This window comes from Symphodus melops (genome assembly GCF_947650265.1).
Source record: "Symphodus melops genome assembly, chromosome: 14".
In the NCBI taxonomy this organism is placed as follows: Eukaryota; Metazoa; Chordata; class Actinopteri; order Labriformes; family Labridae; genus Symphodus; species Symphodus melops.
The window spans coordinates 5633624-5651467 of NC_136704.1; the positions used below are offsets into that span (position 1 = coordinate 5633624).

The 17844-nt window shown below is 41.8% G+C and overlaps 1 protein-coding gene across 11 annotated transcripts in view; it reads right to left on the reverse strand.

Moving 5' to 3' along the window:
* LOC306834810 (uncharacterized protein) overlaps positions 1–17844 on the reverse strand; it is a 106418-nt gene that overhangs the window by 24346 nt on the left and 64228 nt on the right. The window contains exon 1 of one of the 11 annotated variants that reach the window (XM_079361017.1): positions 514–2211. The exons of the other annotated variants lie outside the window; for them this stretch is intronic. Within the exon in view, the coding sequence (XP_079217143.1) occupies positions 514–1963 (1450 nt within the window). The 5' untranslated portion in view covers positions 1964–2211. Of the gene's footprint in view, positions 1–513; positions 2212–17844 lie in introns of those variants that run through there. 11 annotated transcript variants of the gene reach the window in all.

Sequence of the window (17844 nt, forward strand, 5' to 3'; positions counted from 1 at the left end):
ATTATGTGAGAAGCAACGGTATGTCATGGAGAATACATACTTTCTTTCTGTGCAACACACACACACACTCACACAGCTAGGGAGAACTGATAATGGACATCACTTAAATAAGACAGCGTCTTCCTCATTACCATTTTTCATCCCGCCTGCATGCTCCACCCACTTTATCTCTTCAACACGAAAACAACCCTCTCTGGGGAGTTTACATTTTACAAGACTCAATTATTGGCCGGCCACCTTTAAGCAGGTTTGAATCCTATGTTTGTAAAATAGCAGACGCACACTCCATTGGTAGTAGTGCTACGCTTGATAATAGAAGCATCTGCCCTATCCATTCATAAAATTCCTGTTTATATCTAACAATTCTCCTCCTGTGCCAGCAGTCTGAGCACTTGAACAGCAACAAAGCTGTGGGCAGTAACCGTGTATTCTTCAGACTCAGCTGCTCAACATGTCTGAAGGGTCAACTTTACCAGTCGAAGAAAAAGTTAAAGGGTTAAAGACTGAACCTACCATCCATTGTGATGAAGGGATTTGTGCTGGAGTTCAATCCCTGGTTGGTATAGTAACCGGTGGCAAGGTCACCATCAAAGTCCTCTACCACTGTTGATTTGCTGCCAGCGACAAAGTCTACACCAGCACTGGTGTTGAGTTTAAAATCCGCTCCAAAGCCAGTATCTTTTGACATGTCAGATTTGCTGCCAGTTTCCCTTTCATTGTTGTAGCCCATAAACAAAGCAGAGCTGGTGTCCATGCTGTTGAACCCCTTGGGGCTGGGTGGCACCGGAAGCACAATGCCAGCTGCCTCCTTCTCCTCCTTAAAGCCCTCCACTGGGGCCTCTAGTGGTGACACAGAGAAACCAGTGTTGCCCTCCTTCAGTGGTGGGAATGGGGAGAGATACATTGGTGGTTCAGGTTGGGCTTGACGCAGGTCAATCTGTGTGGTGCCCGCTGCAGAGAGGGTGGGTGGTGGGGTCGGGGACTGGTCTTCTGCAACTGTAAGTGAGCGCTTCATGGAATGTGGTGAGCGACGTTGACCACCCATGGGTGACAACAGCTGGTCAAACCCCGCCCCATCCCCTGGGTATTTATCTGGAAGATCTAAACTGGTTGGAACCGACAAGTGGGAACATTCAGACATTGCACGACGCATAGCCTTCCTCTGCTGCTGAGCTCGACCCATAAAACAGGGCTCCAACTCCTCGTCTTCCTCTGCTTCCAAGTCTTCTTCTTCTTCACTGTTGTCCTCAGATAATTGGTGGGAGACAACGGCTGCTCCAGTTGCAGTCATAACCTTGTCAACCCTCTCAAAGTGGTTGTCATTGGCATCTCCAATAACGCAGTAGTTGGGTGCAACCTGGGGCATCGCAACCTTTGGGCTGGATTCAGCAAAAGCAGAGTTTTTCCATGGTTGAGTTGGAGAGTCTCCATCAACTGGTGAATGATCCATCAGTGAGGCTCCCATTGAGTGTGGATGCACAGCACGAGTGGGTGAAGGGAGCTCCATGTGCCTGGCTGGGGATCCAGGAACCGGTGGAAGGGAGACCCTGCTGGTACCCCCACATCCCAGGCCAGAGGGTAGTCTGCCAGGGGAAACTGGGGAGGGCGATGGGGAGGAAGACAGAGGGCTGTCTGGACTTTCCCCTGTGCTCCCCAGGGAAGCATTGCCAAGCGAAGTGCTTCCAGATATACCACCAATCTTGCCTGGCACCTTCAGCTCCGCATCCATGCTGCCCCTGCCCGGCTGCTCAAAGAAGCACAGCTTGTCTTCATCTGTGAGTCCAGAGGATGCCAGAGCGCCAGCACCTACAACCAGGCTCCTTGGGGTGCCCATGTCCATGCCTGAGGGATGCTGCCAATCCCAGCTCTGAGCCGGCACACTGGGTGACAGTGACGGCACCTTGCACAGCTCACTGTACTCAGAAAAAGGAGAGCCAGTCTGCTGATCAGAGAGAGAAGACATGCTGTCTTTTCTCTTGCTCCCCCTTTCTTTGTTTTACAGTCTCTTTGTCTCGGGGTAATCTCCACCACTTGTCTTCTTTTCTCTGTCTCTGTCCTTTGTTGTTTTGCACTGTTGTGCCTTTCCTGAAGTCACTCAGGTGTGCTCTGCACCCGGCGTGGCTCGTGAGTGTAGTCTCTTGTGCTGTGTCTCTGCTGTGAACTCAATCACACACTGAGGTGGAACTCAATGTGTAGCTCTCTCCCTTATTCCCCTCCCTCCCTCTCTCTCTCTCTCTCGCTCGCTCTCTCTCTCTCTCCCTGGTTCTCTCACTGTTTAGTACAGTCGTCATATGACCCAGTTGTGGCTGCCAATTGGTTGCTGCCGGCTCCAAGATCCCACCCACAGTGGTGGAGTGAGTAAGCTCCCTCCCCTAATGCTTTCTCTGTCAATCCACGTTTTTCTCCCCCCAATCCCTTTTATTTCCCTTTCCATTCTGTTTAATGATTAAAAAACACAACGTGTACACACACACACACACACACACAGCTCTGTCTTTCCCCAGGGGGCTGAGTGAAAGCTGAGGCAGACGTTACGGGGGGGAAAGTGGATTTGATTTCAAGACCTTGCAAACCATGACAATCTGAATCTTCAAACATCTGTTCACACCTTTTGAAATGGCCCACCAGAGAGACACAACGAATGCATCTACCTGTGACTACACTTTGCTTTAGACAACAGCTCTGTACTTCCTTTTTGTGTGAACTGATGTTGTGCTTACTGTGAAACACAAAATGTGCTTGGCTCAAATCTAAAGCCTGGGGGCAAGTCTGCCGTGTCTATAGGAGTGCTTGATTAACTGTGCAACAAAGGGACAAAAATAACCAGCTTAAAGACATCTTTCAATCTATTCCATTTTGAACACACATGTCAAGGTGCTCATTTTGTATTCTGTTTGTAAAGTCAAAGTCATCTTTATTGTCAGTTTTTCAACATGTGCTGGACATACAGAAGAATCGAAAAAACGTTTCTCTCTGACCCACGGCTACCAAACTAACTGCCACATGTTTCTATATAGTACTGTATATATGGACATGGGATAGGGATACAAGGTCGTCCGTCTGCATTCTGCAGTCAAGGTTTTAACAGAGCTGTATTGACCAATGCACAAATGTGGAGCTGAAGGGACATTAAATAGCCAATGAAAACATCTGCGGGATTTGGAAACGACAATGTCAGAGGGTTAAAAAGAGCAGATGGTGAGTTCAACAACAATGATACAGGGACTGGTAAGGACCAGTTTTATGTTTCCAAGGACAGGTCACTGCCTATTGCATGTGATATACTGTACATATGTAATATTAGCCAAAAAGTCTGTTATGCTGACATAGCGAAACAGATAGAGGGAGGAAGCAGACGACAGGAAGCATGGCAGGCGATCGGGTCACACAGGAAATCATACTTCACCAATGATTTGTTTAAATGTTTAGTGATACGTCATGGTTTGTAAATTATTGCATATGTCTTAGCAGGAAACATACCTCATCAGGTATGTGTGTATGTTTACTTCTCCTATAGTGTTACCAGTCTGAGTGCTCAGCATGAGCTGGAAGAAGAAGAGGAGGCAGTAAATATGGTAGATGGATGAGGTGTAAAGCCTCTAATAGAAACCCTGTTTTCTTTCATACTGAACTTTGTCACAAGAGGAGCATCACGTCACATTACTTTGCACACATAGACACAAACAGGATCCAAAAAACGTGCGCTGGATCAACTATAAAATGTACACGTCGAGTGTATTCTCCTTGGTAATCAGTCTGAAAGAAAGATGCATTGTAAAAAGATAGACGCGCACATTAATACAGTTAAACACACAGTTCAGGCTTCTCTCACACTGAGCCCAGCCTGTGAGCACTTAACAAGAACTCAGCTTGGCATCTTGCATAGAAACACTTTCACTTCCATTTCAGCCATTTCTGTCTTGCCAATTTCACCAAAGCTGTGTTTCCGAGAAGTTACGTGAAACTGGCAAACATTTACTGGAATTGTGGTGATTTAACAAGCGCCAACAGGAATTTATTGTGCCTGAACTTGTTAAAAAAAAAAAATTCAGTTAGTTCAGTGACTGACTGGTGAACTTACGGTATTTGCTTTTCATTTTATACTTCAACTGATGGCCTCTTGCTTCGTACATTGTGCATGTTAAAAAAAAAAGCCAGACAGTGGAAGAATCTCTCTCTTCTTCTACTAACTAATATCTTGTGATCTGATCCTCATGGCTTGACACATTCAAGACAATGAACATTTCCCCAGCAGCAACGTATCGCTGCAACCACATAATGTAGATTTCATACTAATCACGAGGGCTCTAAATTGGAATTTGTTGAAGCAATTTCATCACAGTTGTCTTTCATTGCTGCTGCTTTACTATTCGTATCACTCTTCAGCGTCTGTTCCTTCAATTGAACTCTTCCTGCACAGGTGATTGAAGGGCATGAATAATCATTAGAAACATGTACTTGTGCTGGATAACACAACAGGACCTTTACACTACCTGCCTCTGGTGGGTGGGAGGGTGTTGTCACGCCTTTACATTTAATGGAGCTGTGAAAAGTGATTAATCTTCTGCTGTTCATTTAGAGGTGATATTTTAACATGTTCTTATTTCTCAATTAATGCACAAATAGAAGAAACGCGTCAGCCTTGCATTAAAAAGGTGAAGACATAGTGGAAGGGACGGGCTTAGATTCTCGGCTCAGCTTTGTATATGTGTGAATGTGTGTTTGTGTGTGTGCGTGTTTGTGTGTGTAATCCTGCCCAGCCAGAACTGCTGGCGGTAACAGTCGTTCTAGAGGATGTCGGTTTGGACTGAAGGCTAAATGTCTTCAGTACACAGTGATTTATAACAGACAGACAGGCAAACAGGGACTGAGCGAAGGATGGCGGGTCGGAGGGTGATGAGGATACACACAGATGAGGGCAGAGGGAGCGAGGCAGCAGCAGGGAAAAGAGAGGAATGGACGACGAAGTGTGGAATTAAATATGACACTTGGAGCTCATGGCAAAAAAAGGAAAAGAAGGGTAGATACTATCAGGGCAACTACATGATGATGGAGACAGAAACAAGGAAAATTAGTTAGATAAGAGAGAAGGAAACAAATGGAAATGGCAGAGTAATGTTCAAGAGTACCAACGTTTGGAAATATTGTGAAAAGGAAAGCAAAATGAAAAAATGATAACAAAATGTTTACAAAGGACGCTGGAAGCAAATATTAACAGAAACGTTTGACTGAAAAGAGTTCAGTTAGATTTGTTGTTGGTCAATGTGAAAAAAGTTCTCATTCCCAACTCTTTGTTCAAATATAACAATGTAGGTGAAAACTGAGCATCAGTTTAGCATATGTAGGTCTCCACAGTAAAGCCAGCATGAAAAAATGCATTTAATCACAAAGGTTTATACTTTGATTTGCATGTTTTAAATAAAGTCTCCATTAATTATTAATTTAGTAAAAAGTAGCAAATATTACAAAAAACATATTCTAAAGCAGTCACAAATTTGCTGCCAATGTGTTTGTGCAATTTAGACAGTTTGCTTTCATATTCTATATTACAAAAATAAGAATTATTAAAACAAGTATCGTCTGGTTCTTACTAGAATTGCATCAAGTTGGTATGTTACTATGACAACGCTTTGTCACCAAAACAATTGGTCAAAAATAATATTAACCTTCATACATTAGTTTGGTAAGTATTTAAGTAAGGGTACGAACACTGATTTGTTGTTAAAATGTTTGTTTACAGTGTCATGTTACTAATGTGCATTGTTTAAGTTAAAAACAGGTCAACGTTTTCGAATAGTGTCACAAGGCACTCAAACATGCATGACCCAGGACCGCAGCCTAAAAGGACTTTCTTTTCTCGCTGAAGATGGAGTCAGCGCTGTTTCTATTAAACCAAGAGTTGCATGTTGTATTTCACACAAAAAAAAAATCGAGACAGAGTGCCAAATTCTTAACACATTAGTTGGCACTGTTTGGTTTCCTGAAAGCCAAGAGTGTTGTTGTTGTTCAGGATGCACACACTACAGCGAATGGTGGGTCTTTGCTTCAGGGTTTTGGCATTTCCATCACGGTGCATGCAGGTTTGGTATTTTTGGTAACCCACCATGGGCTTGACTTCAAGGAAGTGTGAGGGGATGCTCAGCAGGGGGCGTGTCAAGAACAATCAGACAGCAGAGTGCAGTTTTTACTCTTTGCAAGTGGGGCAGTCGAGGTTTGGGCTATTTCTGTTGCAGTCCTGTGTGATGCTTGTTTGAGTATTTGGTCGATCATATTGTACACCACATGTGTTTCAGAAGGAAAAAAGCAGCATGTTGAATGTTGAGGTGGAGTTTTTGTGTCTAATAATTAATGTGTAGATTCTTTCTTCCTGTGGTCAAACTTCTATCATGACTCCCTGCAGTGTCTGTTCTTCTCATCTTATTTTTAACATGGAAACCTTTTCTCACAACTTCACCAGAGTTGCAGCAATAATATACACAGTGTGTTGATTCTAATGACATGTGCTTTATATTTGTCCTGGATATTGAACCCATGTCAGAACATCATATTTTGTGGATTTATACCAAGCCATTTTTTTTAACTAATAACTTTTTAAACAACAACAACTTTATTTTTTGTATGTTAATATATTTCCTGACAGCCTGTGTTCAAATCAATCAAATCAAATGAACTTTATTCATCCGTTAGGAACTTCATTCATATGAAGTTCATATCAATGTAGTTAATGTAGCTACATGTGTGAAATGAAATCAGAGCTGCAGCCTTACAAACAAATTAACCGGCCATCATGATCATTGACATCACAGCAAGAAACAACATGGCCCCTTTTATTGGCTTTCTTATTGTTTTTAGAGTTCAGAGGTCTGTGAACATGGGGAGAGAAAGGGCTGGAAAGCAGATGACGCATGTTCATTTTTATATGATCACACCATCCTCACTTTTGGTGTGATGACTACTCAAAGACAGCATGATGCCTTGAATCAAATGTAACAAGAATAGCCCATCAACTGTAGCCCAGGTCTCTTGTTGGGTTGACTACTTATTCACCTGAAGAGTATTTACTGTAAAGTACGAAGAAAAAACAATTTCAGTATTTCAGATAAATGATTTTTAAAAGGTTAATATACCTGACAGAAATGTTTTTTAACAGTACAGTTTTAAAGTAACTTGAGATTTGTCTTTGCAGACTTAAAAATTGATCATAGTGCCTTTTTCGAGTGCTAGTCCAAACGACTTGGTTTAATTCTGAAATCACAATTACTTTATTTTAGGTAATAAACACAGTTGGAAAGCATGTTTCTAACAGAACACCAAACATCTCTATCACTGTGCAGTTGCATCAGCTACAGACTTGTACACCCCCTACAAACCAGTCCAACCCCCCCCCCCCCCCCCCCCCCCCCCCACATCACCACACCACAGAGTCACTGTCATTCTTTAAACATCACACCTGCAGACACAGACTGACTGGCAGACAGGTACAAAGCTCGACATGGTGGCATGTTGGTAGACGTGCTGTAGGCTGTTCTACAGTCACAGTGTTGCACGTCTGTTGTGTCTTTTGCTACATTTCTTTCCTCCTCCTGGGCTGCTCGCCTCTCAAAGTACAAATCTGATAGGAGGATCCCATGGGGACACACACTCAGCCCGCCAAATGGATGACCTCATCCTGTCTGACTGGTTGGCTGACAAAGACACAAAAACACACACACACACACACACTATACAAAGTGTTATATAATCCCACGAGGTGACAGAAGCGCTGTGCCTAATAACCCGTGCAGGCCACCAGGAGGGCACACAGGCGAGACAAAAGCCATCGCCAATAACAGCGCTGCACGCCGCCTTTAAAATGGCCTCTTTGATCCAGAGTAAAAGTAACAGGTAACAGCTGTGTTCTCCACAAGTAAACATCCGAGTTCTCCTCGTACATTTCAAATGTTTCTGTGGGATCTCGTTGGCCTCTGACACATGAGCTCCGTTTAAACTTCAGTTCCTATAAGTGAGTGTGTTTACATGGACTGGATTATCCCGGTTTGGTTCTGGATTTTTAAGTAACCTGCTTTAGTATTTGTGCACTTAGAAATGTTCTATGTCCAGTTTTCAGTAACCTGGATAAGCCCTTATCCAGATTTTGAGTAACCTAATTTCACTACAAGTAGAACTGTAAAAGAGAATGGGATACTTTGGCATGTATACGCCGCACTCCTGTTTCTGAAAGCTGTCGACTAGCTGTGCAGGCGTGGACACAGCAAAGCAAACATCATGGCCGCGACACGAGCGTCTTCCTTTTGGAGCGACGATGAAACTGAAATGTGTCTTTTTGGTGATGAATAATTCAATATAATTGGCTAGTTTAGATCCGGAGAAAGCATCAGAAAAGTCCTGACCTAAACAAGTCTGATTACTTGGTTTCCCAACACGTACGACGCAGAAAGCCATGTGACGGTGGAAAGTACTGAAGAACTATTACTATGTGGCCAAAAATCAGGAAAAAAGAAGTGGTTCTGATCGAGCAACTTTTAAATTGGTGATGTTTTGTCACCGTCTGCTGGCCACTGCAGCAGATAGTGGACATTACAAGTGTGCACATAAGATGCAGTAATCAGAAACAGGGATACGAGTATTGATCATGTATACCAGGTAATGAATAACCAGGTTTCTGAATGTTCTGTGTGCATGTTAAGGCCATGTACTTGCTTTTAAGGTTCGCAGAAGAGATACTCAAGCTTCTTGTCTGGAGACCATGAACAGGTTTTCTGAACATTAATTATGTGGATGAGATATGTATGAAGATGAGTGATGGTTTAACTCTTACTTTAATATGGATCAAAGAAATGGACTGACAGAAGAGATGAACCCTTTGAAATTAGCAAAGAAAAAAAAATACATCAGAGTGAATTCAGGTCAACACAACTGAAAAGGAACTTTTAATCAAGGCTGGAGAGAACAGAGCTGTCCATTCAAACGAAAGCTTCCCCTATTACAGCTGCTCACTACTCACTGACTTTATTGTAGTAATGCAAGCCAATCACTTCCTAGAGCTGTCACTGCTAACATAAACTTTCACTTTGGTTTACTCTCCAATGACCAGGGCTGTGAGCTCCATTGGGCATTTATTCTAGAAGATTCAGCCACACTGAATAAGTCAGATAGCAGGCTGAACTAAAGCTGTGGCATCCTAGTTCATTCTGGGACTGATAAAGTGTTCATAAACAGTGATGAGTAGGCTACGCCTGTTTGTTTTGTTCCAATCCTCGGCCAAGTTATTGCACCGGCTATTCATAATGTTAATTGCATTGTGGAAATATTTATTCTATTTCAATTCATGAAAAAGATTCATCGTAAGGCACTTAAAAATCGTTTCAGAGGTGTCAAGGTTCACATTGGCACTCTGAAAAATTAATGGCAGTAATATTGCGAGCAACAGGCGGTTGGTTGTAACAAGCAGGCGTTACCATGGCAGCTGCAAAGCCAAACCCCACTAACAAGCAGGTTTGTAGCTTTGCTCGCCCAAACCATTGCAAGAGCCAAAGAGATTACAAGGTCCATTGGTGTTTTCATGAAAAAAATGAAGGAATCTTTTTTGGTCATCATTTTTCTTTGGTCTCATTTTGTAAAATAAATCTTGAAAGAATATTATTGTGAACGCAGTGTTGTGAACGCAGTATCGTGAGCGCAGTATCGTGAGCGCAGTATCGTGAGCGCAGTATCGTGAACGCAGTATCGTGAACGCAGTATCGTGAGCGCAGTACCGTGAGCGTAGTATCGTGAGCGCAGTATCGTGAACGCAGTATCGTGAGCGCAGTATCGTGAGCGCAGTATCGTGAACGCAGTATCGTGAACGCAGTATCGTGAACGCAGTATCGTGAGCGCAGTACCGTGAGCGCAGTACCGTGAGCGCAGTATCGTGAGCGCAGTATCGTGAGCGCAGTATCGTGAACGTGAGCGCAGTATCGTGAGCGCAGTATCGTGAGCGCAGTACCGTGAGCGCAGTATCGTGAACGCAGTATCGTGAGCGCAGTATCGTGAGCGCAGTATCGTGAGCGCAGTACCGTGAGCGTAGTATCGTGAGCGTAGTATCGTGAGCGCAGTATCGTGAGCGCAGTATCGTGAGCGCAGTATCAGGAGATGAGTGAATCGTTGCATCCTGAATTCTGAATGATGATTTAATAAAATGAAATATCATAAAGACTCCGATATCTGTAAAAATCAAATACCACTCAACCCTTATGGTGATCCATCAGGACTTCTTCTGCTTAAGGTCATTTCAATTCTCTCTTGGTCAACATTTGTTGGAGAGTTTAAGTGATTGATATTGAATGTCATAGAATGTGGGACCCAACCCTGAAGCCTAACACTACTCTGTCATACCAGGGTCTAAGAAGTCAAAGTGCTGGTACACCATTGATGTATTGGTACACTTGGTTCTTGTCTATCCCGTTTGTGTGATTGTTTCACTGTGGATGTTAATCTAAGTAATTCAATTAAGTTTTTCACTTTCTTCCAATCTGACTTTTGATTGCAAAACACCAACAAGTGATGTGTTAAAGCATTTAACTGTCATGTTAAAAATACCTCCATATGTGTGATATGACTGGTTACTTGTGTTGCAGCCTGCTTTAATGTCTGTTATGTAATCCAGCTGCTCTATACATACCCATGTAGATTATTCATGAGCTGTGGTAGTTCTGAAAACTGCCAGCAAGCAAGTTGTCTAAAAAAGGAAGTAATTCCTGTAGCCTGCACACAAGGGGAATACTAATTTTCCATATGCTAATTCTTCTCAGAGAGCAGGGATAGAAAGGAGTGATGATCACAGGTGTGGAAAGAGGAAGAATGATCTCAGCAGGGGGTCTTGAAGAATGTAGAATGGTTGGAGACAGACAGCCTTTGGTCTATTTATAGCTCAATAGCATCTCCTTCGCAGCCCGTCACAACACCCCCATCTTCTCTAAGTATCCATTGTTTCCTCCATAGCCCCTCTTCCCATTAGTCGCCAAAGCAACTGCCTCCTGTTGCTATGGCAACTGGCTTCTCATCAGTGTGCCGGTTCCAGTAACATGGGGGGTTGGGGGTGAAATGGTTTGGGGGGCTGTTCGGTGGTGGTAGTGGTGGTGTTGGGGGGCATCGTCTGAAAAATTGAGCGCTGATGGAGTATGGCTGGATTGAAGCATCGAAGGCTAACAGTATGTGTATGAGGAGGAGGAGGAGGAGGAGGAGGTTATTAATATGCTACAAAAGCCCCAGGGGGGGTATTCCACCATGCTAATCTATTCTGTCGCTTGCCACAGGTCAAAGAGTTTATTCCTGGCAGGAGTGTCTTCGTATTAATTACAGTTATCACGCGAGAAAGAAGCTCCTCGGAAACCAGTCGAATGGTAAAACGAGGAGTGACGAATAGACTTGGAGATTTGCTTAAGCTCAATATGATGAGGAAAGGAGTGCAGATGTAGAAAAGATGTCTACTGGCATTGTCACGCCTATATTCACAGTGTTGTATTTTGTGTCATTTTCAAAAAGCCTCACAAAAACAAGGACTGCAAATTAGAAGTCATTTGGCTAGAAGTCCGATAGACAGCATGGTTTAATCACTTTAATTAGATGTAGCAATGAAATCTAGATTTCATGCTAGATGTAGCATTTATGGTCATCTGTGACAATCTTATACGGCACTCACAGTTTTTTGTACATAAACCACAAATAAACATTGAAAAAAACAAACAAACAAACAAAAAAAACAGCCTTGAGACATTAAATCGTGAGACCAAACATGGACGTGAGAACATTGGTAGTACAATTCTATTAATCTCAGTCTCCCTCTACAGATGAAAGTAAACCATTCACCAGTTTAGCCATCAGCTGCAAAATGTGTTTTTCATTGGCATCAATTTGCTTCTAATGAAAAGCCTACATTTGTTCTAAATGGTGTCATAATAGAGGGGCGGGAACGTCTCATTCATCTTTATTAATTAATGACATGATAGCCAGCAGCTCTGCTATTCCCTATGAAGCAGCTGCAACCGCCTGATCTAAGTTCATTATTCATAATAGATGAATTTGGTGCCCGTGGCTTATTTAGACGCAGTGTTTCCACTCCACCCATTGGTTTCATTTACACTTCATCAAAAACACCCTCACAGACACACAAAAGCACACATTCTGCTTCTTCTCTGACCCCTCAATATCCTAGAAGACATGCAATCTGTCGTCTGTGATGGACAGCAGCACATGAAGCTGAGCTCTGCTGTTACAACTAAAAGCTAACTGTATGATGCTCCATGAAGAGAGCGACATAATTAATGTCCAAGATGACGAACGACAGGGAAATGGAAAATTTGACAATCACATCAGTTCTCAAACTATTAGGTGCCAGTCTGTCACTTACTCCTGGATTTATTTATGAGCCAATTTCAATAATATGATAAATTATTATTATAATTTATGCAAAATACACTTCACCATGTTGTTCGAACACACAAATTTGTCTCTCGTCTGTCCACAAACCCCCAAATTATGAGAAAAGTCCATCCTGTTGATGTTTAGCCCTCTCCACTTTTCAGAAAATGTGTGCTCAAACAGGCCGTTTGGGGATTTTATCTTCATGACATCACAAAGGGCAGTAACCCCTCCCCCCATGTGGGTGACACTCCAACAGCTAGGTGGGTTTTTTTTCTTCTTTTTTTCCTGCCCTCTGAGTCTGCCTCATCATCGTAAACAATTGAGCATGGAGGGATAAAGCCTGAGCAACGCCCCTTCCAGAGAGGGGACGTGGTCAGACACAGCTCATTTACATTTAAAGCTACAGACACAGAAACAGTCTGTTCTGAGCAGGGCAGAAATAGAGGGGTTTATAGGCACGATCAAATACAGGATTTAATGTGATTTTTCATGAGAAACTTTACAGATTTAATTCTGTTAAAAAAAGAGTATAATATGTGGCCTTTAAATGAGGGACAACTTCCTGCAGATATTCTCAGGACACAGTGGTGTATCGAGCTGAATTTAATATTCAACATGGTCACATTGTTTTTATTGTTTCACAGCTTTATTTACTATTACATTAAAATATAACGTTTGTTATTATTGAATAAAGTTCATTTCTGATTGTAAGAACGTTTAAAGTAATATAGATCTCAATTAAATGAAAAAGTAATTTAAAAAGTGTCTTTTTTTGTGACTCCATTATTGCCGCCCTGTATTTTCTGCTCGTTTGTTGTGAATGCACAAAGTAATTTCCCTGCTAATGAAACAAAGCGGCTCTATATTAAGCCCTTGGTGACATTTGAATTCCATTTCCAGTCTGGATTAGTCAGCCTGTGCCACACAAAAAACACTGCAGCAGTACTAGCTGCTGGAGGATTATGTTCTTACCAGTGACGGCTCCGTCTCTGTCCCATCTACAACATTGCACCTTTATTGTATTAAAATACAGCCTTCAGTTTCTATTGCACACTGTAACACGCTTCTGAATTTGTTCACTAATTTTTGCCACACACATTCCAGAGGTTGGATCTTTGCGTAGCTCAATGTAGTAAGTGTGAATGTGTGATACTCGGCTCAGACTGTTGCACTAAGTCAAACATTTCTTTCGTTTCTATTACCTCCTCCTCTCTCTCTCTCTCTCTCTATCGCCATCTCAGCCCCCTGCTGCCTGCTGGGTAATGTTATCTCCATATTTCACAGACTGGTACAGAAATGCACCAGTGAAAGCTGAGGCTATTTACATGTTTTGCATAATTAAGATGCTAAAATAGGAGGCTTTTTTACTGCCTCCCACTGAGTTTCTGTAATGCAGTCACTTACAAATACACACTGCCACAAAAAACCTTGACAGCCTCATGGCTGCTCTGTTTATTTATATTGCTACCACAAATCAAACACAAGTGTTCACCCTTTGTGTTCCATTATGATCCTCAGACTTGAATACAAACATGATGGATGACTTCTAATAACAACAATCTATGTTTAATTTTTCCTGACAAACGCTGATAAGGCCTACAACTTACAGGTCACACTTTGTCAAGGTTAAAAAACCTTTTGACCATTTTCTGCAGAGCCTTGTCAAAACATTTAGTTTTGGATTAAGCTTCAACAGTGAATCAATGATAAATGAAGACTACTCGTTTGTAACTTGACCTGATTTGAAAAACAGCCGGCAACATGCAACAGGTCGTGTTAATGCACGGCATCGTCGCTCGTCATAGTCGTCTCCTCTGCATCTTTCTACACAATGAACAGTGCTTCAGTATATCCCTGAAAGAAACCTGTTTATACTGGGACTGCAACCAAACTGCAACCAAACCACCGTCAGACCACGATTAATGTTCCAAATGAAATTCAATGATAGCAAATTATTTTGGCCTAAACATCAACAGAAATGATCTGAAAGAATAATGGATTTCAAGAAGAATACTGATCTAAAAATCATTCATGTTGGGGAGCTGGGGATGCAGGTTTGGGTCCGACCTGTGGCTCCTTTCCCTCATGTTGTTCCCCACTCTCTCTCTCTCATCTTTATAGAAACCCATTAACGTTGTTGTGGAGTTGAACACTTTGTCCGTCTTTCTTAAAAGTTTTGTTTGTGCGACACACATACCATCAGGAAGTGACTCATTAAGTCCAGCATCTGTTGCTGTTCCTAGGGCAACATTAACCGGACCCTTTGTCTCTATGGCAACTTCCCCTCCATGTGCTTTTTCCCCTCCACAAAAGGCATTGCACATTCCTGTCTACCTCCAGAAAACAGAAACAAATTATCAGACTTTTTTTCTAAAAGTTTATCCAGAGTGCAAAACTATCTTCAACTATAACCTGATGGAGTCGGATCTGAACCAAAATATAAGAATTCTGTTGTTTATAGTTTCATCATTGAGACGTTCATTATCTACTTTCTCCAGTTGTGTTTTTCCTTCCCTCAGAGCTGCTTTCAGACACACTTTGATCAAACAGGTTTTAACCGCTTCTTGCTGCTGAGGCGTAAAGGGCGAGCGGTGCTATGTGCTTGTCTGCCTCTCTAACAATCTGTCTGAGAGTCTCGCAGAAAAAGCTTCTGTCCGAGTGCTCATGCTGAATCACTGGAAGAATCCAGTCAGGAAGAAAAACATATTGATCACATTTAAAAATAAATAGTTAGCCTGTATTTGGACGCATTCACTCAAACAGCATCTCTGCATGCGGTTTATAAGTTTATACAGTCGTAACAAAACACATTTTTGTTTTCCTCTCTCTCTTTCCTGCCTTTAAATCATCATTCTCTTATTTCATCTCTCGCCCAGCTTGTCGTTTTTTTATTGTTTCCTGTCAGTCCCATGGATGTGCAGACACTCGTTTATTCTTTGTTTATTCTGAATTTGCAAATTCTCCCCAACTGTATTAAGACATTGATGTGAGTACACTGACATGGTGTGGCTGTGGTTCAGCATCTCTCAATCAGAAGGTCGAGGGTTCAATCCCCAGCTGCTGTAGCCACATGTCAATGTGTATGAATGTGTATGAATGGGCTTTGGTAATACTGAAGGGATACTTTACATAGTTACCTATCAGGGTGTACCTGTTTATCAATGTGTAGGTGTGACCTGCGGTGTAAAAGCACTCTGAGTTGCCAGAAGACTAGGAAAGCACTAAACAAGCTAAAATCCATTTACCAAACAAAACTCTCCTGACAAATAGATTAGAGACTATCAGCTAACTGGCGATTGCTGAAAAAGCCAAAAGCCCAGAGTCGAGTTAAGAAACAGATAAATCATGAAAAGGTTTGATAAAGATAATCTAGAAATGTCACCTTTGAAAGGCACAGTCCAAAGAAACAAGCTAAAGTACCAAACTAATACTGTGGGACTCTCTCTGAGGAACAAACCCTCCCACTTGACAGATGGAGTGAAAACTGTGTGAAGACTTTAACATAGACCTATGACATTACAAACATGTGGACCAGATGTTTTGATCAAAATATATAGATGGATGTTAAGAGAGTGACATCACAAGAGCCATGACATACTGAATCTAAAACATTGGGTTGGTAATGATAAGGATGTTTTGTTTTTGGTTTTTTCTACAAAAAGCTTCAGCACCATGGACAGAGAATTTATTTCCCCCTTGACAAAGCAAAAAAAACAACAACAACAACAGCTCCACATTGATGTGAAAGTACAAATATAAGTTTTACATGGATGGGGCATAGTATCATAGAGTCAAGTACAGAGCATACATGGATGCAATAGGTTATTTTTACCTGGGCTTAAAACTAGAAAAAGTTCAATTGACCGAAGAACAGAAATGTGTACAAGCAAAGTTAACATAAATAAATGTAAAGCATACACAGCTTATAAAAAATAAGTGCATAACTTTTTTGTAGTGTTACACTCAACAAGGTGGATGGTTGGTTTTGGTCCAAAATCTCAAAGTCTGTCATTTAACACTAAAAAACAGTCAGTGAGCATACAGTAATAAATAGAATAGTCTACAATATCTCGATAGTTCTCATATTAGCAAACCAGATACAGGACCTGTGCTGCACTTTTGGAAACAAACTCCCTAAAATGTCCACTAAGTGATCTCATACAGTCAACTTTTCAAAATGTCAACACAGAATGTTTAATTAAATCTTCACGGCCCACCCTGCTGGCCGGGAGCCCAAAGGCGCTGTGGTACGGTCCGTACTCGGAATAATAACACAGACTGACTCAGGCTGTTGCCCTACTGTTAGCCTTCAGTTACTTTGTTTTCCATTACAATCGTGCCAACGAGGCGGAAGTGTCAGCACCTCCCACCAAAAGCCATCAAAAGGCATTAAGTCAACCCTGTTCAGGGTTGGAGCCATACTGTACGAATGTCCCTTCTGGGATACCATCCAACAGTCTTCGCCCCCAATGAAAAGAGCCTACACAACAGTGAAAAGCACTATGTGGTAAAAATAGACCGCTGATACAGTATTTTAACGCCTGGCTGTCTTTTGAGGATTTGGATTTGTCCTGAAATAGCTTGATGACTCAGTTGCATATATTTTGGGGTGTGTACAGAGACACAGCACCGTAGAGTAAATTTGACATTTCTACTTGATGGTTTAAATGCTGTATGATAAAAAAAAGACTGCTTATTTTGGTGACTTAGCTACTTTTTATTTAAAATCAATAAGTTTAGTAGTAAGTAGTTAGAATCATGAAAGAAACGCATAAGAAACTCACAGCAGCAATAATAGAAACAAGTGGAACAAGCTGCAGACTGAATTATAAAATAGTTATGATGTAAACAAACATTAGCTATCTGCTTAATACTAGATGTGCATGGTAACTACAACAATTCAACATCATAATCTTGACTGGTCAGAATAAGAAGTCTGTTAAACTCATTTAAAAATATATGTTATGAGTTATTATTGTCGGCTCACAATGTTGTTTAAATGTTGCGTCCAAGCTGTAACACCGTCACCGGCCACTGGCTGTGTCTGTAGCTTCAGTTAATGGGATTTACTTTTCTCACGCTGCATCTTGTCGGATCAGCGCCAATAAACTGGCATGTGTACTACTCGACCAGATCAACCAACACAACCAGCACAGGCGTGTGGACGTCAACAATCAACGCTGGCAGAAAGCTGGTGGTGCTCGCACTGCTAACGTTAGCCAAGACTACGACTTGGCTAACGTTGACACCGTTACACGGTCACCGTCACCCTGAATGTAGTTCATGTCACAAAATGCCACATGTTGATTCAGTTATGGAAGAGTGTGATGAATGGTTGAAAATAGCAAGAAAAAAAGGTTAAACTTAACATGGTTTTGAACAGTGTTTAGCCGTGTACAATTAAATTTTTTTATTTTTTATTTAAACATACAAGTGAGTCTG